The sequence below is a fragment of the Syngnathus acus genome, chromosome 13 (assembly GCF_901709675.1).
Source record: "Syngnathus acus chromosome 13, fSynAcu1.2, whole genome shotgun sequence".
NCBI lineage: Eukaryota > Metazoa > Chordata > Actinopteri > Syngnathiformes > Syngnathidae > Syngnathus > Syngnathus acus.
The window spans coordinates 9,530,774-9,557,812 of NC_051098.1; the positions used below are offsets into that span (position 1 = coordinate 9,530,774).

The following is a 27,039-nucleotide window of genomic DNA, read 5'->3' on the forward strand; positions in this document are numbered from 1 at the left end:
GTTTTCTCATCACTACTTTTTAAAATGATGCTGTGTGGAGAAAATATTTGGGCCACACTTTCTGACAGTTGTAAATCAAAGGGAGGTAAGGATAGGCTCCTTTTTTTTGCTTCTTTCTTTTCAATGACAATAAAAAATGTGCATTATTATCTTTCCACTAATAGGCTTTGATAAAAGGCACATTGGAAGAAATATAATGAATGAATGGAACAAGGTCATTCAATATATGCGTGGAGCTTTGGAGAAACTCAATAGGTATCATCTCTGTGTGCAAGCTTGTCTACATGCAGCTGCACAAATGGGCTGCATCAGCTCTAAAACGCCAGTGGGTAAGAGTTGTTTTCAATTTGTTCTGCTTAACACGCACGGAAGGCTGCCACTTAATTTTTGCTGCAACCTTTTGCGTTAGGCGCAGCGAAAGTGAAGCTTGTGCGGCATATGCTTTAACCCAAAATGGGACACCATCACATGCTTAGTTTGACTTTCATTTGTTCCATGCAACATTTTCATTAGAACATACTGTACAGTGTTGTGTGCTTTTCTTTAGCGGGGTGTCGGGGACGTGTTCAAGGGGGCTGCCGTCTGCAGCCTCAAGCATCGCGATGTTTGGTAGAGTTGCAAGAAGCTTTTATGGCTTGCACGCCTGTGAGAGGCGGAGAACCCCGAGATGCTCATGACATCACAGAGAGATGCTCCTTGAAATACTTTTTACTGTCGTGACGTGAAGACTTGAGCAGACACGATGGTGCTGAGTGCGCTGACCCACTTAAATTGCAAGGTAGGACGCATTTTGCAACCGCTCGTTCTTTAATCTCATCAAGATTCTCCACAAATAATGGGGGCGATGGATCATTTGTTGCCAACTCACAGGCTTCCGGTTGCTTCTCGCTTGTTTACACATTTTCTTTGGCGTGGTTTATGTTCAGTCCATGGGAACCGGTGTTTGTCTCCCACTTCAATTCTTCCACATTCACCCACCACCCCCGCGTCTATACACCATCCTTCATTATTTGTAATGTACCTGTAATGTGCGACCTGCTGACGTGAGGTTTACCCACCGTGCTCCCCTCTACTTATGCAAAAATGATTGCATAATATATCACTTAATGATTACGATACCTTCTCAGCGTCGTGCACGTCAGTTTCCACCTGTTTCGCATATTCTCCTACAGACCTATACGTACTATAGGTAATATGACACTTTAGGGTATCGACCTAATTGTTTGACGGCGATGATGATGATGATAGCGGCGTGTGCGTGTGTGTGCGTGCATGTGTGTGTGTGCGCGCGTGTGTGTGTGTTCGTGCATGTGCGAGACAGATTGAGACGGTGAAGCAGCGAGGTCTCTGCAGTTTCCACGACAACGGGATGTACAGAGATGTGTGTGTGTTTATGTGTGTGTGCGTGTGTTTGTGGGAACTGTTTTCTTAAAGTAAATAGACCCAGCCAGCCAGAATAATATTACATTAATAAATAATACAAATTCAGAAATTGAGTGATTGCTAAGAGATGTCATGTTAAAAGGCAATAAGACGAAGTTTTCATTTTTCACATTATGATTGTAGGCCCTAGAGATCATCATACATTCCTTAGAGCAGGGGTCACCATTTGGCGCTCGCTGGAACCCCCCAATGACCACGAGTAGCTCGCGGTCGTGTTGTAAAAATAGACATTGTGATTTCCTAGGAATGTTGTAGAAGTGATCATTTGAAAATAATCGTAACTATTTATTAGAAATCATTAATGTGATGAGCGTCTTAACAAAAATGAATAAAAAAATGCATTGTATTGTATTGTTTGTGCATGACTTATCAGAGAAAAGACAGATCTGGGCTCATATTGTGACTGATTTAGAGTATTAATGTTAATGACTGGCATTGGATTATGTTGCTTTACAAGATAATCCCTGCGAGTACATATTGCTTTCATTTGGAGCCGATCAGCTCTCACTGGATTGACTTTTGACAGTGCCATTTCCATTCATCTATTCTGACACATCAGCGCACACAGACAGGCTCAAATGTCCTCCATAACGCAAACCTAAATACAGTAAAATGCTTGCAAAGATGTCACCTCCTGAAACAAAAAGGCAGAATTCACAGCGATGGCCTTGATTAAACGATACAATACACCCCACCACCTGATCTCATCACACCCAATTAAATGGCACATATTGAATTCTGCTCGGGGGCAACTTGAGCTCAGGTCTTTGACCCATGGCGCGGGATGGGTCGAGATGTTGGACTCAATATATGAGATGGATGCTGCAGACTAATGGAACAAGTTGTTTTTTTTCAAAACAAGAAATGTCGGGTGGGGACTGGGAAAGGCTCTGACATTTAGACGCTCACCTCCTAATCTTGTTTTGCAAATCCGATTTGAAGCATAGCGAGCACACCCAGTAACGTGTGGTGTCACATGGGGGCAGTAATGCAGTGTTGGTATGTTACTGGTTGAGGATTTTCAGGCTTTGTGGACTTGCCCCACACACGTACATACACGCACACGCAGGCAGGACTGTGCCCTCAAGCCAACTAGTCACAAGTCTGCCAAACTGTGATGTGAGCCAAGCTAAATTCGTGAACAGGTGATGTTTCCTTCCGGGGTTGGGGGTGGCGGTGCAGTTACAATCTGTCTATGTAATCCCGTTGCGCTGTGTTCGTGACATATATGGCAATTCTGTATTAAAAAATGGGAAGGTAAAATTGGATAATCCTTCTGTAGTGTCCTATTCTCATTCTTTGTCTCTTCCATTATGCACTACACATGCTCCATCTTCACGCCGCCATGAGAAAATCTCATGAAATATCAATCAGACTTTGGGCTGCTGCCAGGGTGTCACCTGCATGACATGGCATGGCTGTTAAGTGCATGGAGGAAGCCTTGCAACCTCCTCACAGGTCCATGTTATCTCAATGCAAGTCAATCCAAACATCTTTGACTTGAAATGCTAATGGACACGATGGCTGGTCACTGTATTGAGAGACAGAATTCTCACATTGCGAAAGGCATGGCCCAGCATGGTGATGGTTGGACCGCAAATAAGTCTTGTGGAAAACTTTTGTTTCCGTAAATCACATGTAGGTGCATTGGAGTCATATTCTACGGTGATGTGCAAAAGTCTTAGCTTTGTTATTTAAATGACGTTCTTCCACAAGAAATTTTGGAAATAGATTTAGCAATAAAAAATTGATGTTGAAAATACCTCTTAGAAGGATTCACCTAAACAAAATGGTGATTAAGTCAGCTTAGGTAGTTTTATGTTTCAGGAAACGATACAAGCAAAAAAGAGTCAGAAAAGACACAAATTGTAAAAGTGATATAAATACATAAACAATAAGAGGTAAAAGAATGAAAAAACTAATGCGCAATAAAGTAGTTGGTTTCAAGTCCCCGTGAACTCGGAAATAACCTGTTAGTTAAAAAATAAACACAAATGTAGCACAAAATAACTTGCTTTGCTTTTATTAACTGCTCGGCCTTGACTTTGAATGGGCTTTTGAATGAGAGTTAAATATAAACTCATAGAGTACCTGAAACAACACATCCTTTGTGGCCTAAGACTTCTGCACAGTGTTGTAAGGAGAAGCATCTGAATATTAATTTTATTAACACAATGACTGTGGTATCTCAAAAACAATACGTATGTTGTGGCCCTACTGTGAGTTTTAATGTCTTTGGACTTTCTTCCTTCTGACAGTGGCAGTTGATGGTACGTTACGCGTGGACTGGCGCCCGTCAAGCTCACTGTCTGAACTTGCGATATTGGGGAGCACGCAAACTCACCTGGTGCGCAGACTGATTCTGTCTGCACCTTTGGGTGCACTGGACTTCAGCCAGGTGCTCCAAATTTTTATACACTATGACACACTGTTTTAAAGCAGTCCGGTCAAGTAAGATTAGAAAACAACAGGATGTACTGCAAACAACAAGTGTTTATTATTTAGAAGCCAATTAGAGTTCCATCATCCATCCATCTACCCGTCCGTCCATCCGTCTGTCCCTCCCTCCGTATGTCTGTCTGCCAGCCCAGTCCGTCCGTCCTGCCATCTGTCCCCCTGTCCATCATCCGTCCATCCGTCCATCCGTCCGTCCGCCCACCCGTCCGTCCGTCCGTCCGTCCGCCCGCCCGTCCATCCATCCATCCATCCATCCATCCATCCATCCATCCATCCATCCATCCATCCTCTATATCGCTTGTCCCCACGGGGGTCGCGGGCGTGCTGGAGCCTATCCCGGCAGTCCTCGGACAGAAGGCGGGGGACACCCTGAACTAGTTGCCAACCAATCGCAGGGCACACAGAAACAAACAACCATCCACACTCACACTCACACCTAGGGGCAATTTGGAGTGCTCAATCGGCCTACCAAGTATGTTTTGGGGCCGTGGGAGGAAACTGGAGTGCCCGGAGAAAACCCATGCAGGCACGGGAAGAACATGCAAACTCCACACAGGGAGGGCCGGAGGTGGAATCGAACTCGCACCCTCCTAACTGTGAGGCGAATGTGCTAACCAGTGCTTCACCATGCCGCTATTATTATTATTATTATTATTATTATTATTAAGCCTGTGCTTGACAAAAAGCAGTATAGAAAATGGATGAAAATATTTTATAATTGAAATTCATATATAAGAATTCAAATTGGACAAAAAGAAAACGAACAGATGAATCAGATGAGACTGATCCCTTGCCCTCAAGGCTAATGCTGAAGGTGTTTTCAACCCCCCCCAATCTTTCTCTGGATCGTAGGGTTTTGGCTATTCAAAAAGCAGCATGACATCTCCTCGGGGTATATGACACATCTCCTCCAGATTATCCTTTGTCTGATCTGTTCGCTCCAGTGTGGCACAAGGGGCTTATCAGACCTCCAGGCTGCGCTTGATACCGTCACAACCTTGGAATCCCCCCGCCTCTTAGGCTTACAGGACCCATCTTACAGATACATTTGCTCTTGTTTATTTGGTTTATCAGGTTCAGTAGTTTGCCTCATACATTGATGCGTTGTTGTCTCTCCCCCTCCCTCTCTAACGTCACGTGAAATTACTGTTCATATAGCTTGTGTTCTTGTACGTAGATAATTCATGCACTTGAAATCACTTCACATGATTCACATTACATAAATTCAGATGAAATTCAAAGCGTCAATTGCAGGAATATACTGGAATTATGTAGGAATTTATCTGTGTTGGATGATTGCATTTAGCTTGTTGCTTTGGAGGCACAGTGGACAAAGGATGATTGCGTCTAGCTTGTTACTTTGGAGGCACGGTGGATAAATTGTCATTGTTTCATCGCAAAAGGCGACATGGCTGCAGCTGAACTGCACGCCTTTGCGTAATCACGCTCAGGAATACGACAATAAAACAGTGCGTAGACTGAAATAAATAAAAAAGGATGTGACACATGCCGCAAAGCTCACTTGTTTGTCAAAACTAGAATTTTATTTTACCATTTTAGCATATATGGCTGTGCCTAAAACCCAGAAACCTAATTTAGTTTTTATTTTGATGTTACATCTACAACATTGTCAGCAATTCAAAATTTAACTAGTGGCTGACGGTCAACTAAACTATTTGCAGAACGCTGCAGACTGCGCTGACAGCTCAGTTGGGCTCGGCCGTGTTGCTCAGTGGGTGGTGGACCTAAAGGGCAGCACCTGAAGGCAACTCTGCATTCTATGTGTGCCGACGCAATCTGCACCTGTTCCAGGTCAAACCGTTCAATCGGTTTTGACCCATATTGAGTTTCAATACAGTCAGCATGTGGTCTCCAGTGCCATTCTGTCTGGTCCTCACGTGAAAGCCGGTTGGACCATAAGTGACAGATGAATGACTCGTCACCACCTGATACTGATACTCTCTTTGTGGGATTTGAGAATCCATCTTTTGTCTGCTGGCTCATTCCGGAAACAAACAATCTCTCCTCCTGACAACAAAGAGAAGGGTCCAATTTTTTTTTTTGCCCCTGGAATTGTTTTTATGGTAGCTCAAGTTTCATTGTGACAATTGTGGCACGCAGGGAGCTCTACCTGGGCCTTTGGAAATTCAAATAGAATGGCCTACATTTATTTGATAGAATGTCCTACATCTAGCTGGAACTGTTTTCTGTCAATTAAGAATGACAGATTTTGTCCATTCATGATAGGAAACTCATTCAAACATTGACTGTGAAGCATCAAAAGCAATTGCTGGTTTAGTATCTTGAACAGAATAATTGGGATTTGTACCACCAACCTTAAATGACTCCTAAATGCAACCCCTTTTTCTGAGCTATAAAAATAAAAAATGCTGTATGTGCAAAATGAAAAACTAAATCAGCAATTTGAAGGGTGTAGTTACTTAATGTTTTTTTTGTTATCAATGTAAAAATATGATAATCATTGGTGTATATGTTTGGAAGAAAACCATGCTTTACTGCCTTTCATAGTGGATTCAGACAATACTTTTTTTCAATCAAATACTCCAATGGCTTTGAAAATCCTCTACGTTTGCAGATTTAAATGCGCTTCTATAAACCCTTGTGGCCCTATCTTCATTTATTTTGCCTTTATTTTGCATTTCTTCATTTTAGGCCTGGGTTATTTGAAATTCCATGAGGAGGACAGAAAGTGTCCTCCAGTTTTGGAATGACCCTCATATCTAGAGACCTCGGTATGATCAATTGACTTCAAATAAAACAGACAAACTGAGAAAGTGTGTTTCCTCCCGAGTCATCACAGGGAGCAGTCAGCTCTGTTACATTCACACTGAGTTGAATTACTGACTCGACTAAACCTCTCTGAGTCACGCTGTTTTCTCATCCTTACAGGTGAATGTTGATGACACCATTGAAATGTTACCAAAATCAAGGCGAGCTTTGACCATTCAAGAGATTGCGGCATTGGCACGATCCTCCCTGCATGGTGAGTTCAATGGAGCTTCTCCACAAATAGACACACTAAAAGGCCTAACGTCATCATTTTCTGTAATATGCCGATGTCTTTCTTGACATCCCACGCAATGGTTCTACCCACAGCTTCTTTCCTAATTTTTCCCGAAAACCTCTGACAGTTCACAAATTGCATCTTAACATCATTTTAATTTGAAGGTTCTACTTCATCTCCACACATTATGTTGATTATGTTGACGATACAAAACAAAAAGCAATGCACAAACATAAACCTTAATATTTTCCACACAGGTATTTCCCAGGTTGTGAAGGATCATGTGACAAAGCCCACAGCCATGGCACAGGGCAGAGTCGCCCACCTCATCGAGTGGAAGGGATGGTGTAAGCCAATGGAAACACCTGCGGCCCTGGAATCGGACTTTAATTCGTATTCCGATCTCACCGAGGGAGAGCAGGAGGCGCGCTTTGCTGCTGGTAAGAATTAGTTTGTAGTTATACAGTCTTCTATGCCATCATCATTTTTTTTTTCAATATGAATACAGCATGACTGAGCTTTTCAAAAGGATCTCAATGGCTTGCAATATTGGCCCAAGGGTAGATTAAGTACATGTACTACTTTCATATCTATAAGTTATGTATGAGTCCACTAGTAAGATTTAAATGGAATATGTCCCCAAAGACTGTGCTAATAACATAATTATTACTCCCTAGTTTTAACTCCCAGTGGGGACCAACACTTTCCATGTCTGAGACTTCAAACTGAACCAGAGCAGCATTAAAGATCCTACCTGACTCTCTAGAATAAGTCCGTAAGCACTCATCCTTCATGTCACCCTTTCAGTGAACAGCATCTACTTGGCTGTTGCCATGTAAGCACTCTGCAAATGCGCAAGCTTGTGTTGTCCATAGCTACAGAGTCATGTCATCATCAAAAACGGCAAAAACCCCTGAGTCAGGATCTGTTAGTTTGCCTCTCATTCCGTTTTAAATATTGTCATCAAAGTGCAACAAGTCGAATCAAAATAACAATACCTATAATTACTGTGTGCAATTATCAGTCAAACTAATTGACATTCATTTATTTCCATGAATTATTTTCCTTCTTTTATTTCCCCTTGATTTCCTCCTAGCTGAATTCATTATGCCCAGTCCTCTTTTTACTACACTCCGATATCTCTTAGAAGCCTCTATTTATTTATCTCATCCTTTCATCCGTTTTTCACCTCGTCTCCGCTGCCAGTCTCTCGCTCGCTCCCCGCAATGCAGACTCTCAAGGTTAATTTGCTCAGTAAGGTTTTGCTCGTGGCGTGTCCCACTGTGACTGAGCGCTTTTTCCCAATCTTTTTTTCCTTCCTCGTTTGGCTTACAAGTCACAAGACTTCTCTTGTTTTCACTTGTGTTTGTATCCTCTAAGGGTACAAATGATGGAAAATTAACTATTTAACTGCTGATCTACAAATAGGGCCTCTGGAGTTCCTGCCTACATAGTATAAAGACAATTAAAGTTTTTATTGGGGCACCCCCGTTTCCTCCCCTATTCTAAAAACATGCACATTAGGGCCACTGAAAAGTCACAGTTGTCTTTAGAGTGTCATATAAGAGTTAATGCTTGTTTGTTTATATTTGCCCTGAGATTGGCTAGTGACCACTTCAGAGTGTGCACTGCCTCTCATCTAAAGGCTGTGACCCCCTTGTGAGGATAAGCTGTATGAATGGATGGACTGGAGGACTCCAGAGACACAATTACTTGTACGCTGTTAACAAGTAGATTATGTTGTTTTTATTTTATTTTATTATATTTTATTTTAGACTTGGAGTCCAATTAAAAACCTTTATATTCTACTTATAATATTGCCTGCACACAGGTAACAGCAAATACAGATTTTATTTTATTTATTTATTTATTTTCCATTATAAATAATGTTTCACCTAACTGAAAGCAAATATGCCCCCCCCCAATAAAGGTAAAATTAAATGTTTTGTATTGTTGTTTTATAAGCTTCAAATGACTCTTTGTGGGTCTGTACAACAAATATTTGGATACTGTTAATAATCAGTCACGCAGAAGAGAATAAAACAGGAGCCGCTGAGTCCTGTTATCTTGTCAACAGTCCACTTGTAGCCTGGTGATGGTGTCACCGTGGGTGGCTGGACACACTGCGTAAATGTCAGTGAGCATGTAGGTGTGTTTTGTGTGAAGTGTGAGTATGTTTGTGTGAAAATGGAAAACATGATTGCAGGAGTGTATGTTGTAGGCGGACTAAGAACTGTGAGTTTCTTTTTGCACGTTTTTGCTTTTTAATCCTGTGGAACGCTTTACGTTGCATGTTGATGTAACAGTGTGCACTCTATGTGACAACGACTGTATGACCGAGTGTGCTTGTGTGTGTTGGTAGCCGTGCCAGAGAGGGCGAGCCAGAGAGCTAATCTGTGAAAGTACAAACGCGTGCTTCGTCTGCAGATTGGTGGGGCACCTCTCTCTTCCAGTTTCTCGTGCAAATTTGTGGAGCAATGCAGAGGAAGTGCATGTGGCCTCCCAGAATTGGAAATAGCAAAATAAATGAACAAAAACACCTCTCATTTGGGTGAGGTGAATGCAAGTATACAATTTGGGAGTTTCAGTATCTCTAATAAGTTTAAGAAACAGTGTCCTATAATTAGGATTGTTGGAATTTTAAAGCTAAAGCTGTTTCTTAATATTGGATTTGCAATAGAATATAAGGACTAAAGACACATACACAGGAGAGAATCAACACAGCGGACTTGAAGAAAAATCAGAGGCAAACTTAAAAGGCTATGCAATGAATGCAACAGATAAAAACATTTCTTTCTGGAGAGGTATTCTCTGTGGATGCAAGAGGAACGAAGAGAAAACTGGAATAAAAAAAGAATCACTTTATACGAATGCAGAGACTTAATTGAGAACCAAGGCAGCAGGCTGGTACATATTGACGAGGCGGTAGAAAAGAAACGAGGTGCAGGCCGTGTTGATTTATCGAGAGATCGGGCGATGTGTAGATGCAAGTAGAATTGCAGCAGACATGGTGGAGTAACGAGACGTGAAATGCCAGCAAATGGAGGTACCGGGAAAGATAGCAGAAAGTCATGATGGCGCAGAGAATTCAGAATATTTCGACCTGTCACAAAAAGACAAAGACGGTCTTGGAGATGCGAGGGACAAGGCAGCCAAACAAAAGGCGATGCAAGAGAATCGTTTTATTGAGAGAGACAACTGGAAAAGTCACACCTAGAAGGGGGGGTCCTTGTCGCTGATAGAAGAGGAGAATTGCAGAGGGGGGAAGAAGATTCACTTATGAACAAGTCTACTCTAACATAAATAATCAATTTAGAAATAGAGGGCCTGAAGATGAAGCTTCAAATTTGCTTCATGAACCAGTTGAATTTTTTGATACCTCTAGACGGCACTCTGTGTTCACCATTGGGCTGAAAACACAGACTTGACATTTCTCGAGCCCTTCTTTAAATCAACAGTCCCATTTGCAAATTTGAGGCTTCATTTTCCTATCACTCATAGATGCAAATAAATCGATTTAGCACACTCTGATCAAACCTGACAGCAGTTTTGCTTTCTGAAAGGCAGGTCATGCGGAGAATGGATTGTAATGTTCGTGTAAACATTTTTGAAATGCCAGAAAAAAAATGCTCATCCTTTTAGCAATGATGATGTAATTGTAAGGGCTTACTCTGAGCCAGTCACAAGAAGGAGTTGACAACTCTTTTGAACTGCATTCCTTCCAACTACGTCACTGCAGCATACTGCAGAAATTGGTGCTGGTCTGTTCCACAACAGTTTTTTAAGTGCGCTGTCTCAAATTTTAAATGCAATTTTAATGCAGGATGGGCAGATAGAGCCAATCCCTATGCACTCGGGCTGAGTTAAATCGAACAAACGATGGCTTTTATGCAGTTGGTGGCTTTCCCAAAATTATTGGAGCAAAAAATTCATGTAACTCTCTCAAGTAATTATTTTCCACTAATTATTCCATTTCTATCATCGCAAATGTGATTTGAGGTTTCATGCTAAATTCATCACAGCCTAGGTTAGATACAGTCTGTCGTTTTGGACAGGCACATTTCAAAGTATGACAATGTATCGAATAAACACAATGCATTTTGTATTCATAATATTCTTGAATCACTAATAATACCTTTGCTGCACAGCTATCTTGGTGCCTTTGTGTATATTTTCTCAAGTACTGCACACTCAGCAATAGAAAACACTAAGTGGAACCGCTAAATGACCTCGAGAGACAATCGTCTGTCATGAGAACGTTGACAAAACCGACTCGATTTAGAATGACTATGCTTAGCTTCTACCACTCAAAATGAGCTGCATGACCATGTGTTTGCTCGTTTGCGGCGCTGATGTACATGTTGGTGTGTGTTTGCAGGTGTTGCAGAACAGTTCGCCATTGCTGAGGCTAAACTGAGGGCCTGGTCGTCAATAGATGGTGACGATTCCAATGATGACTCATACGATGAAGATTTTCTGCCTGCCAACGAGCCTGCTACACAAAGTACAGGTATTTGCGCACAAATGCACAAACGCAGACACACAAACCCAACTGCACACACAACACACACACGGGTTCACATAGATTCGGCTCTGACTGTCCTCATCAGTGTCCATCCAGTTCTCTTTGTACTCTGTCCCACTGCCCCACTTCTCATCTGCTTGCGACATTATTTTGCTCCTTTGAGTAATTTAATATCCTCTTGAAACTTTAATATGATTTCCTTTCCTGCAGTGGCAGTGTGTCATACGATGATGTGTGGCCATGGATATCTGTGCGTGTGTGTGTGTTTGTTTATTTAGCAAAGCTTTCATCTTGACTATGTTTAGCCACCAATAACTGCAGGTCATAACAGCCAGCTCAGTGTTGCTCATCTCTCTTCCTCGAGAAATTTTTGGCTTCTTGGCCTTTGAGAAATGCCATCATTTCACTGATATGTTTTTTTTTTTAGGAGAGTCACAAGTATTTCTAGCTCTAACAGTTTTTCAACAACAAAACAATATTTTTTTGTCATGTATGGCCATGCAAAAGAACTTTAAACCTACAGCGATAAGCACATCAACAATATTGTAGCTGTATTTATGTTGTGAACATACGTGAAGTAATGACGTTAGAGGTGAGGAAATGGAGAATAGCTGCTGGGAAATGACAATAGGAGGTTATTTTGGAAAAATCTCAAAATTGCCTTTTTTGATTTAAACAGTTTTCTTAATTGTTTTTGTGCACAAAAATGGGTTGTTTTGTCCACTTTTGTTAGTCTAATTCTTAACCTAAATTGTCCTCTTTTTGAGCTCTTCTGTTCTTCTTTATAGGTCTAAAACATGGTCCCTGTCCCCCAAATTCTAAAATCCCATCTGTGCCCCTCGTGGTTTGTTTCCCTTTTCACGACTGGTCATGCTTGCATTGTGTGTCTTCCAGATGTGCCATCATATCCGCCCTACTTAAAGGACTTGATCCACAACCAGCTTTGTCAACACCTGGGCCTGCGTGGGGCGTGCAGCGAGGGAGGGGGCAGCGGGGAGCCGTCTCCCACGGCGGGCTCACCGGACACTCTCCGCTCCAGCCTGTGCAGCCTTGATGAACACCACCCGCTTCTGCGCGACCTGAGCGTCCACCGCGGAGCCCACGGCAACGCCGCCGAGCTAGCCGCTAAAATTCTGTCTGCGCTGCAGGGAGGAGAGGAGCTTCTTCTCGCCCGGCTTCAGAGGGTGGGGCGGACGGGGCCCGGCGGGAGGGACTGCGCTTTCCACAGCCTCGGGGGGGGCGGGCACGGCATCGGACCTCGTGGCGGTCAAGAGTCTCCTGCGTATTCCGTGTCTTACTCAGAGACATATCTGTCCCCTGGGGAGGATGACGACACCCCCTGCAAAGACTACGAGGCAACCTTGTGCCAGGCGGAGGCCAACGGGGAGGAGTTCCCCCCGGATTACGAGCCCCGCAGGAGGATGTCTGACGTGGCCTCCTCAGGAGTCGTTTCGCTTGATGAGGACGAGGAGGATGAAGAAACACTTCAGGCGGAGTCAAACCAATGACTCCTTCACCTCAGTGTCCCGCCTCCCCCCTGCTCTTTGAGGTTCCTTTTTTACGCCTTCTCTCATGACACCGTTTGATCCATAAACTCCTCTTTTTCATCCGTCTTTGCCTTACTCGGAATTCCATTTGATGTCCCTTAAAGTCATTCCACGTGTCTTCTGGTTTTTTTTTTCTTTTGTTGCAAGCGTCCAAACAATCTTTTTTTCCGTGCGTGAGAAGTCGCATTCTGGACTTGCTACAGTAGCCATCGCTCAATTGAAGCTGTGGGTTCGATACTCGCGCCATTGCCTGCGCTGAAAACTGCAAAAAGAGAACACAGACAGAATGACTGAGTTCACCCAATTTTTTTTTTTTGCATGTCTTTTGCAAATGCTGAAATTAATGGTTCGATCTGAGCAAGGTGTGTAATCTCATGACCCACCCTAACCCTGGCTCCCCACCCATAGATGACCCTAACCCGCCCACTCCCACCTTTGCAAGAGACAAACGAGAGCATCCTTTTGGCATGGCTTGCTGAGTATGCCAATCTACTTATTCCTGTCACTACCAATTATGAGCAAATGCTGGAATGTTTTTACAGTGACAGGACATATTATGAATTCTAAAAGAAATATGAAAAAAAGATTTGTCTCAAATAAGAGAGAAATGAAATGCTTTTTATTGTACTAGTTTTCTATCAGTCATCAGTTCATTATATCAAATGTCCTTATGATTGATGGAATGGAATTCTGTGGATTCCTGCATGGAGGACACAACAACTTTTCTGATGTCTTATAAATACACACATACGCGCACACACACTGAGCAGCAGTGGCAACAACAAATACAAAGAGAATGTTACTTAAGTGACTGCTGGTTGGAAGTGAAGTAGGCTGGCTGAAAACGACAGAAAAGTCTTTTTTCTGTGAAGGCATGACTTGCTTTGGAGATTTTTCTATATTTTTGTATACATTGTCTTGCTTTGATCTCTATGCCTATGCGGCGTGCCAGTGTATGTGGTTTCTTGCACGAAGCTATAATGTGGCTGTACATTTCTCATTTCTTTGTTATCACTGTGTGATATCGTCTATACTGGGTAAAAAAACAAATGTGAATATTTTCAATTTCAAGAGGATGCTGAGTCTTTTACCGTTATCGCCATTTGTCATAACGTTACTTTCCAAACATCTTGAAATCTGTCCTTTCTTTAATGACTTCAGAAAAGCTTGGACTTTTTGATCGATTCTTTTTGCATCTTTCTGTGATTCATGTGGGAGATCTGTTCAAGTCCCCCCTGAAGGACTCTCATTCATACAACTCAGGAAGTCCCATCAGACCACAGCATCAGTGCATCCCACCAGCATGCATCAACGCCACACTCACTTCTCTCCATTGACTTGTGTGCGCTCGCAGCGTATCTGTGTTTATTGGAAAGCCTTGTATGCTTAGTTTTTAATTTTGTGATTAGAATTATTTATAAATAATTAAAGCACACACAGATTTGGATCCCTTAGCCCCTTTTCAGTTGTTTAGGAAAGCCTCAATGTGTGAGTGTTTACGTGTGTAAGAATGTGAAGTATTGAAAGATGTCAGCAAGTTCTTCAAGCTTGCACTGTTGAATCCAATGATTCCCTTTAAACAATGTCTGGCAATGGATGTGGAACCTTTACTGGTGCTGGAGATTATAAAATATTAAGTTTGAATTAAGTAAATTATGTATAATGACTGAATGGTATAGTACAGGTGGTTCACGTTGCCACATCTGTGGATTGATAGTAAGAGACAGCAACAACTCAGGGGGAAACACTGAAGCTGTGCCTTTCATTCCTCACCTTTGACCTCCCAAGTTGCACCCTCATCATCACTGTCACCCCAGAGATCCCCAGAAACACCACTTTGCCCTTTTATTACAGTGCGCCAAAGTAGAAGAAAACAAGGTCAGCTGCCTTGGGAGTTCAGATTTCCTGTTGGATCTCGTGCTGCTGTTGGACAGCTGGGCAGCGTTTTGACGTCATCGCCCTTTTCCATGACATTAAAAGTCGGCTGACGCGAGCGAGGCCAGGCTGCGCTTTTGCCCGGACATGAACGTAACCGCACTGCTGGGCCATCATCCTTCTAGCTCTATTTGTCAACCGTCCATCACATCCTTGTCTGTGTGTGTGTATGTGTGTGACATTCAGTATACTGCATTTTCTGTCTCATTTGTCTCATTTATTATACATTAAAAGACTGTCGTGTATGCTTGACAACTATTTGTCCTTACAATGATAAAATCAGGAGAACTTTCCCCGACACACACACACACACACGCACACATGCACACACACAACCACACGGCCAGCTTGACGCCCTCTCTGCTGTCTCTCCCCTGTCATTTCCTTCTGCCCCACCATATCTTTTCCTCCCACACTCCTTGTCTCCGTCCTTTCATCTTGACTGCCACTTGTTCTTTTCCTCATCCTCCTCTTCTCCTCCTTCTCCGTCTAGGCCCACATGAGGCTCATTGTGGACTTCTAAATGCTACCTTTGCTGACAGGCAATTAGCCCGCCATTTTAAAACCACCTGATAAAAAAAACTGTATCTCGGTTTCTCATGGTTGTCAGTGTGTATTCCCTTTGTCTTTTTCCTCTTCCTATTCAAGCAATTTGTGGGAAAAGTGATGTTGGGCATTGATGTTCCAGAGACAGTCAGATACATTACTTTCTTCGAGGGCCCTTCAACCCTGAAATCCCAGTCCACTGTAGAAACTGAATGTACAAAATGAATAGAGAGGTCCTGATCCGTGCACATGGCGGAGCCATGGAACAGAGACAGAGAAGTTATTGAAATCCGATTGAATGTACTGTGACATCTTCATCCTCTCAGTACATCACACCTACAACGCCCTCGGAAATCTCAGCCTCCCCTTTTTTGAAACCACTTTAATTATTTGCCTCCTATTTTGGCTGAATGTAATTAAATATGAATATTGCCACCTTGGATTTGATAATAATAATCTTGTTTGCTGCATCTGACATAAGTTAATAAAAGTATCGTTATTGTTCTTTGCAAAGAACAGTCTGATGTGATCATTATTTTTAGTGGTGCCGTGGCAAAATCCAGGTTGTAGCACACCTCATACAATCGTTCAGCTGCAACAGACACCAAACGTCAACAGAATAAGCAGAAGATTATGGATGGAATGTCGCTCATAGGTCAGCATTAGCAGTAGTGCGGAAAGCTCCATCAAATGTTTTATGCTCATGATTTGATAATAAATGTGCATCCATTCATACTAACCTTCACACTGCCACTGAGTAGGAACTTTATTGCTTGCATTCAGCCAAGTGAACTACAAAAACCGTCATTTCCGATGTGATTTGTTCATAATCAGCAATCAGCTATGGAAATCACAACACAATGCACGACACTACTACAACTACTCGACCTTAGCTTGACTTATGACTTCATTTTCGCAAACCGTGCAAATCTTGTACGTAACGCGACATAACTGCAAGTTAGACCAGGATCCGCCAGCTTTTGAGCCCTGCCTCAGATGTGCTGCCTACGAAAATGTTGTTGATAGGAGAGGGAAGGTAAATATCCCACAACACAAACTGAATCTTGCGTTTAGGGTAAAATGGTTGAAAATGAGTAAACAATATAGCTGCCAGATCAGAACAACAATCGGTAACAAAATACTAATCCAGATGGAATATTGTCAAACCCAGTGGAAGAAACACGTATCACGTGTACTGGATATGTTTAATATTTTTACGGCACTGTGAACAAGTTGTGGACTACTGACCATTCTGGTGTTCCACATTGGACATAGTTTAAGGGTGATGACAACCTTTCCTGAAACTGCGCTCTTTCAACCCCCACAGACTCCATACAAGTACTCTGGGCCATAAAATCTGCTGTGATTAGCTAATTGATATGGCGACATTATCGTTATTCAGTTGTTACAAGGGCAAGGGACAGCCATCAGTGAGCAAGCACACTGTCAATGTGGACAAATAGGAACATAGAGGTCAGTATATTTCATTTTTCCATGACATTATGGAAGTGAGCAGACCCATCCATTTGTTCGATTGGGAGGGAGAAGGAGATGTTATATCAGAGGATGAGATCATTTCAAAGTACAACACGCACACATGTGCTTTGGTGATGTATGAATGTTAAAATGAACTCAAATTATCTCCTGATTGGAAACCAGTCCATGGCGTTAAAAAAAGTTTTTCAACCGCTGTACTGTATTGAAACAATATCAGTGACGTCATCAACGACTCAACTTTTGTTTGACTCAACTTTTGTCTCCTTCGGATTAACTGTGAAAAAAAATCATTATGATTGACTCGTTTGCCCCTGGTGTAGATCTGGACCAATGCATAAAAAAATGATTATTTTAAAAAAACATTTTGTCCCTCTGGTCTTCTCCCAACTGTTTATTCCATCTGTTGTTTATAACAACCGTCTTTGTCTCTCTTGCTCGAGGCTCCCTTTGCACACTCACTGGAGGGCACGGACACACACCCACTAAAACTTTGCAAATGTTTGACAAAAACAAGATTGGCCCATTTTTATTCTATATGTTGGACATCAGGCCTGCGATCCAACTAGTAAAGAAACATCTGAGTAAGACCGTCCGATTTTATTTTTGTGTACCTCATAAGTCATCAAATCTAATTAAAATTGTTTGTTTAGTTTGGATCTTGTTTGTTTCCCTTTTTGTCTGATTTGTCGAGTAAATGTTTTACAATGTCGCTCTTGCACACTTGGTCCTGATTCGAAAAATCTCTAATACCTCTATGAAGTTGTCAATTAAAATATATTACTATTCTTTTGGCTAAACACAAAACTATTATTTGTGGAGGAAAAATATATCCATGCATCCATTTTCTATATTGTTTGGCCATAAGGGGCTTGGATGAGCTGGAGTCTATTTTGGCACACTTCGGGCAACAGGCTGGGGACACTATGGCCACAATCTGGTCTCGCCTCATCTAGCCGTGGTCTTTCTCCGCATCACAGTGTGACAAAGTATTATGAACTTTTTCAAATTATGCCACATAAAGTGTAGCTTTAGTGCCAAAGCTAACATTAGCTACACAATTCTTAACAGCAAATTTGTGAAAAACAATGCACATATTTATAATGTATGTACTGGTCAAGGGCCAATCAATTCCTTTGCTTTTTCAGTTATCTGGTAATCACCTTCTTTTCTCCTGGAGGAACTCCTTTCATATATTTTCTGCCATTCCATTAGCTAGTAAGCACAATGTTCTTGCATTATTGATAAAGACTTAACGCTGTGGGCAGGGTCAGCCTAACGGATGATCTGACCCTTCCTTCCAGCATGCTATTTCTGACCACATGCCAGAGGTATCATCTCGAGCCCGCTTAACCTTATCTAAGCTCTGTGCAGGCTTCAATGGAAGGAGGTCTTTGCTTCTTATCAATTTGTCCGTTATATTCTTGACTCAAGTGGTCAGTCCGTTAGCCATCTATGGGTAAAGGAAGATGGCTATGGAACCAGTGGTGTGCTCCAGTGACCCGCAATGCACCACAGCTTTATAAAGGAGCCACCCCAGTGATAGATCTTGTTTTTGGAGTTGCTGAGAAGAATCTGTGTTTGGCGCTATGGACTCACTGACTTCTTCGAGTCGTAGATCCTCTTCCTCATATCGCTCCTCAGCCCGTTACAGCTCCAGTAGTTTTCGGTCAGAGAGCTCACGGGTCGGGTCAGGGGACTCCTTGGATGGTCTTTTAGAGCCTTTTCTTGACTCGTCGGACTCATCCAGCTTGTTTTGTGAAGAGGGCCAGGCCCCATTTGGTAGGCAAGGCAGAACCTCCTATGGAAACAGTGGTAAGTCGGGTTAGGCTCACATATGCAATAGAACAGATTGAACGCTGTCATTTCTAATGTACTGAAAAATGTGACACGAAAAAGTTAATGTGGTGGTAACAAGGGGGAAATTTCTATTACAAGGCTTCAATTGTAGATAACACTGTTTTAGAACATTTTGAATCCAATGAAAATACCCACTAAATGTTGGAGTGATGCTTGTTTGATTCCTGACTATTGTCAAGATGCCATTGAGAAAGGCACTGGCCAGACAACCCCAGTTCAGATGTTGGTGCAGATGTTCCAGCATGCTTGGTGCATCCAATTCTCTCTGACATCACTGTCTGAGATGGTAGTCTATGTGGACTGCAAAAAAATGCACACTAATGTTTGAGCTAAATTTCTCCTTGATGGATTATAACGAGTATAATAAATTTAATCAAAATAGCCCTTCCAATTACAGGGAGAAACCCAATAAAAAGCATTCAAAATCACTCCATAAATATCTAGTTTTTTTATTTGCTGTTATTTCATTGTCACAGCTTAGCATAAAAATTGGAAAATAAAACCAGAACTTTTCATTGAATGGAAGCAGAGCTTTAGGAGGATGGAATAGAAGTAATGACCCAGAATGTCTGATTTTGAGCAAAAGACTGCAGACCTCATCAACTGGTGCTCATAAAGAACTAATGGCGAGGAGAAAAGACAACGGATGGTGTGGGAGTTGGGACAAAGAATGCAATACCGAACCCAGATTGAAACTCAGATGCCGCCAGCAACATGAAATGGAGGGTTCCAGCAGCTGATTAGGAAATAAGACACACTAATTTTACTCTGAAAAAGAATGCACATATTTATAATGTGTTAATTAAAAAAATAATACTTTAATTTTACTGAAACAAAGTATATTAACATTGTTCCTAAAAAAAAAAAAAAGAACCAGTCCATGGGTGTGCTACATTGAGAGGTGGTACAGATTGTGATGCTATTACCTGTTAAATTGAACAGTCATGGAGTGCATATTTGGAAATACAAACAAACAAACAAACAAACAAACAAACAAACAAACAAACATTGTAGTTTTAAAATAAATATTTTAAATGTTGCCTTTTCAATCAACATTTTCATGGGACATGATATGATGTATGAAATGCTTATATAGGGGTTTTTACATGAAACCTGTCAACATATTATTTGGGACATTGGGAAGGACTGCTTCTATAGTCTCTTTTTTCCTTTTCTTGGAAACTCAGTTTGTATTTTTTGGCTTGTTCCCATTTCAAAAAAGGTCACATGGGTCTCATCAAACATTGCTTTCAGTAACTGTTGACATTGGGCCACAAACAGGTGGCAGTTTTGAACACTTTTAGTCTACATGTACCTTCTCATGTTTTGCAGCTCCAGTGGGGGGTGTTGTGCCCGTTTGTCAGACCGGCGCCGGAAGTGTGCAATGTGTAGGAGATAGCTACTATATGTCCGCCGATGTCAGCCAGTTTGAGCCGCATGACGTTGTGGTAATGGCATATAGCCATCATGTCGTCATTCACGCTCAGAAGGTGTGTGTTCTAAAGCATTCATTTTGTGTTAAAGAAAAATTCTCATTGTGAAAGTATTCATTGAATACCTTGTTTACTTTTGAACTGACTACACAGCGCAATTTATGTTCTTTAGGTCATGGATGACGGAAGTGTCAGTGCCACATTCACCAATAAGTCCCAATTCCCGAAGGACATGAATCCCCTTTCTGTCAGTGGGACCTTCAACAGTGACGGCATCCTGATTGTGAGTGTTCGCCGAAACAACTCTACAGATGGGCGGGATCTTCTGGCTGTGCCTACATACTATCGCAGCGAAGCTCACCTTTGACCACAGACTCAAAGTTCAGCCTCGATCTAAGCTTCTGTATTGACCTTGCATAACAATTCTTGTTCATTGTTATTCATTTAGCTTCTGATGAGTTATTGGTGGATGTCTGATGACCAGCCAATATATACCTACCCTATAAAAAAGTGAATTAATTTGCCATTTTATCAATCATTTTTGTCACACTCATACAGTGCTAGGCTATTCTTATAACTGTTGATTTAGATTTTTTATAAAATTTTGTAAAGGGTGGTGCTAGAGGGCCGTGGATGCCATTATATTTTAGTGAGAATACACATTGTGTGGATTGACGATTATCTTTTTTTTTTTTTTTTTTTACCAATAATCTGCTTGCCTTGGAGCAGTGGTGCACATGATCCAATAAAAATGAAAACACTTAGCACTTATTGATCGACACATATTGATTGACACTTGCTGGAAGATACAACAAATATAAATAAATAAAAAAGCACCGTGACAAAAAGATTGCATGTTAAAATCTCATTTATTCATCCCTGATATACAAAAGTTATGCATTTTTCATTGTGAAAAATATCTCTTGACATTGCTCCGCTCTCTCTGGTTTGGCCCTACAGTACGTATTCCCCCGAAGAGCCCTAAAAAATGGATTCCTCAAAAATTGATGGACGGTTTTAAATCAAGGTCCACTCTAATTTATGAATGAACCTTGATAAAAACGCTGCATCACTGTGTGAGTATATCAACTAGCATCCATGCAACATAAATCACCAGAAGCTCTCCAGTATGAAACCAGACAGGGAAGGTTTCCCAAAGTTAATAAACATGGACTTAAGTCTTAGGCCAGATGCTTTAAACAACTAATCTAAAATGTGTGTCTTTCCCTTGACAGCTCAAGGAACAGTTGATTTGAGTCATATTGTTAGAGTGGTTACTAAAGGTTTGGGGGAAACCTTCACTTTCCAGTAATGAATCAAACATTGACACAAGCACATGGAGCTTACTTCCAATAAACATTAATCTTTTCAGTTTTTTTTGAAAGTTTTCTTTACAAAAATAAGGTTATCTTTGCATTCATGTCAACAATCTAAAAGGGTGACGTGAGATGAATAACTGTTATTGCACGATTTGATTATCTACATGAAGATCAACCATATGAAAAGGAAACAAAAAAAACAATCCCAAAGCACTGATCACTCCAGACAAATAAATACGCATCTAGCTCTGGATCCTTCTGTATGGTGTCCGATGAAATGAATAGTTGTTAAATGTTTATGACGGTAAGGCTGACAAAGCACGATATGATGCAATGCTGCATGAAGAAGCACAAAATATAAGAAAGATCTGGTTTAGTTCTTGTGATAGGCTGGTGAGGCACAACCTTTGGACAAGTTTCGATCACATCTAGAGCCAATTGTTATGATGTAAAGAAGAGCACCAACACACACACATGTTGGTCCCTTTGACATGAGTTTCTCTTGACATCATGAATATTAAACGATAGTGCGTGGGGGGCCGCCATCTTGTTGGCCCCATTTCCTCTCCTAAAAAGTTGAAATGTTTTGGACAATACACCATAAGACAGCAGAATAATAACATAATCATCCACAATTTAATATAAAAATCCAAATATCTTAGAATGAGAATAATTGAATATTAATGATTGGTTAAGACATTAAATTATGATTTTATGTTGGAGTCATGATGTGGTATAAAAAATGTTATGATCACAATCCTCACCTCCTTTAAAAACATCAGACTAGAAGTAAAGCTCATTGGATGAGAGGTGTGTGCAAGTCAAAAACGTGAATTTGATCTCATTACAAAACAATGCCGACTGTATTTTTTCTTTAGTGGCCGCCATGATTACACAAGCACAAAACCGTAGGAACATTTCTGCGGGCTCAGATGTGGATATTATTCCCATCAGAGCTTTCCATTGAGCCCACATTAAATATTAAATACACATGAGTTATTGTCTGTCACGTCAGCCTCATTGCTGACCATGCTGTCATTAAAACTATGATGGCTCAGGTTTCACCAGTCAACTTTGCTGCTGATAACTGGAGAGATAATTTAGAGAAAGGTGAAATACCCATCTTAGAACTGATAATACTTGATTTCAATTAGTGCTTCAACCATGATTGCATTCATCAAACTGATTCTGCTCTTTATTTATCCTCGGGTCATGTGCAGGCCCCTAGATTCATGCATTAAATAGCTATGGGGCTTCGAACAGTAATGGACGTTAGAAAATATGGTGATCAAAGATGGATTGATGAGGAGGCCTGAAGCAGCTGGTTGGGTAATGATAACTTGCATCTTACCGTCATCCATTTCCTGCCTACTACTTGTTCTTTCCCTCCCTTGCGTCAGTCCTTCCTTCCATTACCGTCCTCTCAACCTTCTCTGATTGGTAAGAGCTATATTTAGATAAGCAGAAAACCTTGAGTGTTGCCACTGCCATATTTGTGTGTACCATATGTCTGTGGCTAAGGAGTGTACATTATTCAAATGGCTACAGGCCATTGGGCATGCCTGCTTGCGTTGGCCATAATCTCGGAGTGGTAAGAAGACAAACGATTAGCCTCTCCGGCGTGAAGAAAAATAGTGCCTATTAAAACCACATTCATGAGGCAATAGAAAAAAAAAAACTGTGCAGTCACATTGCGCAATCACCTTTCTTACAGTACACACAGTGGAGGACAAAATGGAAGACTGGTTGACTATTGTCCGGATAATATGAGCAACATGAACTACACAATGTCTGAGTAAGGAGATCCCTTTTTTTTTTCTTCTTCTTTAAAAGACTTCACTATGTGCGGAGCGGTGATCAGGTTGTCATGTGTTCTGCTCTCCTGTGGAGTTTCTGCAATGGAGCCTGCAAGTTTTCTCAAGAGTTTATGGCAACACAAAAGACAATATGAGAAGAAGAGCTCGGCAGAGCAGTAGAACACTTTCCACTATTAAATATTGATCCGAAGCCCTGAGGAATTTGGCGATTACGGACCTTAGCACGTTCAAGTTTGACGGTTCTTTCAGCTATTTATGGGCATCACTGGGACTTTTCGTCAGACTCTGATGGGGTGCGTTCACCGGGCAGCGACGTGATGCTTTTTTGGCGGTCCCACAGCTTGTGGAGCTCAGTGGCCTCGTTTTCACTGCTGCTGGTGCCGCTCTCCCGGAAACTGGCCAGAGGTGGGCGCACCTTCACGCCTTTCACCGTCACAGAGCCCTCGATTGCTTTGCGAAGCTGGACGGATAGGAAACAGAAGTCAAGATTAGGATCAGAAGGCAGTGCGTGCTACAAAGTAAGGAAAATAAGGTCAGATTGACTTTTGTTGTTGTCTACTCAAGATATTTGACAGAAATAATGGAGGAGGAGAAAGCAAAATAACTCTTAGTAGATAAAAGATGATGTCAAAAACATTGGGTTCCAAATGCTACCAAAGAATGTTAAGGCTCAATCTAGAAATACTTGCCAAAAGTAATATATAGTAAGATGCTGCTTTAGATTGAGACCCTTTCATTTATACTATCTTAACTTGTATTTTACATCACTACAATTTGTGTCAAGTGAGGTAAAGAAAGAGATTTTTTTTTTTTTTTACCGTTTCAATTGCAAGTGTCAAATGACTCGAGTGCACACAATACTACAGGTGCTTCTACCTTTCCCTCATGTTTGCACGGAAATGATTTCAGGTTAGTAATGCAAATTATTTTACGTCAGATTAGTGAACTGGTTTAAAACCCTTCACCACCTTGTTCAATAACTGATCCATGAGCGCGTTCATCAATTCATAATCAAAGTATTTGTCATTATTTCTGAATAAAACATCATGTTCTCATATCTACATCTGTGCGTCTCCACAGAATTTGACTACTCATCATTACAAAGTTTCAAAAAGCAGAGAAAGCTTTCTGTCTTGACTGTTCTTTTTCCTCTCAATATACAGTAGTCACTGTTTAAATGTCACATAAATTGTCAAGCACTTCCTTTATTTAATTCCCTGCGACCTTTTCAATTTACTTTATGTTATTATATTCTAGATTGCAACGTGTTATCTATCCATTAGGGCTGTGCATCACAAAACAAAAGACGTAGGACTATGATTTTATTCAATATGGTATGACTCAATTTGAGAGGTTATGATGCAATCATTTTTTGTTGTCATTTTACACATATGTGAATGAACCTTCACTTTTGTGCTCAAAATAAAATATTCACTATTCAAAACTCTATCTTTCTCTCCCTCTTGCTATCTCTCCATTTCTCATCTCCAATGATTTTTCAAGAGACCCCAAAAATTGTACGTTTGTTCAACCGTAAAAAAATGCATCGTCAAGAGAGAGCAAGTAATTTCAACAGTTTAGATTGGTCAATACATTTTTTAAAATTGCACTTGTGTGGACTGCCCAATAGAATAGATTTGTGAAAAAAAAAATGAAATTCACCAAATTTTGACAATCGATGATTCTGTGACGCCAGTAACTGAAAAATATTTACTATATACACATTCTGCTCATCACATAAGCCCTAATGTAAGGTTTATGTATGATTTGAGGTGTTGGATTTTACTGACAACTATGAATTTATCTGAGCCCAATTATGAACACGTGAACAAAAGCATCCCTCCACTTCCATATCGACAGACCAGTGAGCCAGGCGGTGATATAACAGCATTTGTGTGTGTGAAACAGTGTCAGGCTGGGTGAGCCTGGGCTTTATCTTATTTGGATGAGCTATTGTCTGCTGATGCAACACAGAACAAAAACAACTAAATGTCGGGGACAAATAGCGCTGCACTTAGCAAACAATCCTCGCTCCACTTTTTGGGCAAATCACAAAGAGTGGGAGGTTGGATGGAGGGTGAGGGAAATTTGTTAGTGAGGCGGACAGAGAGGGAGTCTGTGTAAACAGATAGAAAATGGTCATTTAAAAGAGTTGGCAGTATCAAGGAGCCTTTTGTTTGTCCCTTTACATAACAAGTGGAGGGAGGAGTCCATCATTTTGACTGAAGTGTGCGCATGCCTGTAATTTTGCACTTTTGAAACCCATACGCATTCTGTTGGTAAGTGATGGCAGTCACAACTTTTAGCACAAAGAAAAAAAAAAAAACTAAAAAGCATTCATGTTCTCACCTCTTTAAGGGAAACAACCCCAATGAGACGTCCAATACTTGTGACATAGGCGTGGTCCAAGCCCAGCAGGGAGAAAATCGTGTGCGTCTGAAAGGAAGAATGCAGTAAGAAATGAAAAATGCTCTAAATAGGCACAGCAGGCACATTTAGGCAGAAAAAAAAAAAGCAATTTCTTTGCTTTTTAAAATTTTTTTATTACATATCGATGACCTCATTGTCTAAAATGATTCCTGTTCATAAGAGGCAACAGAAGAGACTGAAAAGACTTCAGTGTGCATGCCGGATGAGAAACCATATTGTCTTCTGGGTCTTGTTAAAAAAATATTTGAATATTGCACTCTACTCCACTGGACACCATCGGAGAGAAGAGTCACATGTCCAGCGTTCTTCCATTGTTATTTACAGGACAAACAAACACAACAGTAACATCTTAACCAAAAATTCAAAGAAAAAAAAATATCTGTGCACCAGGCAAAAAGGAACTCAGCGATTGCATCTTCTACAGATAAAGAAATGATTGACATTAGTGGATTAAAGAGGACTGCAGGCCTCATAAAGCGCGAGTAATAATTACATGTTGGTGTTTTAATTTTTTCCTTCCATCATTCCTACATTTTTATGCAATATTACATTATTACACAAGGACTAAGAGAGTTATGCCAAAGGTGGGGAACACCCCAGACTGGAAACGTCAATCATACAGGGTGAATGCAAATTGGTCAAACACATAAGCTATTCTAGTAGCATGCAGGAAAGGGTCCTATCCTCCTATGCCAAGCAAGACGTGACATCAAAAGGTACACCAAATACCACTTTGACTCATGTCTTTTGAAATTGTTTCCACGACCCTGTTTTCCCGCTTCCACCCTTCCTGACTTGTGCTGAATTTTGCTGAAGCGAATATTCTGTTTTCCCACGAGGATCATTAAAGTTGCATTTAATCTTCCCCTCACTGCAGGTTTCTGCATGCATCCTGCTACAAGCAATAGAGAGAGCAAGAAGTCAAAAACTTTACTGGCAGATCAGATAGGTTGCCAGTCTGTTGCTGTTTGTTCCAGATCTTTTTAGTGCTTAATTGCACTTTCTGTTGAACCAGAGAAGCCCTTTGGGGATACTTGAGTTAGATCCCACTGTGTAGTTAAGTAAATGGCGGCTGGGGCTGTTGTTTTCAAACCCGGGCCAAGCATATGATGTAACTGGCTTTCCATCAGAGAATATACTGTAGCGTAATCTCAATGAAGATCACGCATGAATTCCGTTTGACGTGGGCGGCAGCAGCTCGGTCTGCA

The 27,039-nt window shown here is 41.2% G+C and overlaps 3 protein-coding genes across 7 annotated transcripts in view; 2 read left to right on the top strand and 1 right to left on the bottom strand.

Annotated features, from left to right (window-relative positions):
* The first annotated feature begins 242 nt into the window (after positions 1–242).
* On the top strand, positions 243–15,994 carry zgc:165508 (uncharacterized protein LOC100101652 homolog). 2 transcript variants are annotated; one of them, XM_037267172.1, is made up of 6 exons: positions 243–329; positions 3,702–3,841; positions 6,811–6,904; positions 7,183–7,365; positions 11,304–11,435; positions 12,345–15,994. In XM_037267172.1, exons 1-6 carry the CDS (start codon positions 299–301, stop codon positions 12,956–12,958), a joined length of 1,194 nt encoding a protein of 397 aa, XP_037123067.1. In that variant the 5' UTR covers positions 243–298; the 3' UTR covers positions 12,959–15,994. The 2 variants fall into 2 exon arrangements, with proteins under 2 accessions (XP_037123067.1, XP_037123068.1); XM_037267173.1 differs by lacking the exons at positions 243–329; positions 3,702–3,841 and adding an exon at positions 446–778.
* Positions 15,995–18,536: 2,542 nt separating this feature from the next.
* LOC119132168 (heat shock protein beta-7-like) lies at positions 18,537–21,115 on the top strand. Its single transcript, XM_037267174.1, has 3 exons — positions 18,537–18,787; positions 20,165–20,322; positions 20,438–21,115. Exons 1-3 carry the CDS (start codon positions 18,562–18,564, stop codon positions 20,630–20,632), a joined length of 579 nt encoding a protein of 192 aa, XP_037123069.1. The 5' UTR covers positions 18,537–18,561; the 3' UTR covers positions 20,633–21,115.
* LOC119132165 (chloride channel protein 2-like) overlaps positions 21,116–27,039 on the bottom strand; it is a 62,530-nt gene continuing 56,606 nt past the window's right edge. For 3 of the 4 annotated variants that reach the window (XM_037267170.1, XM_037267168.1, XM_037267171.1), the window contains 2 exons: positions 25,751–25,837; positions 21,116–23,861 (listed from right to left, as the gene is read on the bottom strand). In XM_037267170.1, the coding sequence (XP_037123065.1) occupies positions 23,664–23,861; positions 25,751–25,837 (285 nt within the window). In that variant the 3' untranslated portion in view covers positions 21,116–23,663. The remainder of the gene's footprint in view (positions 23,862–25,750; positions 25,838–27,039) is intronic. The other variant, XM_037267169.1, reaches the window with a different exon arrangement.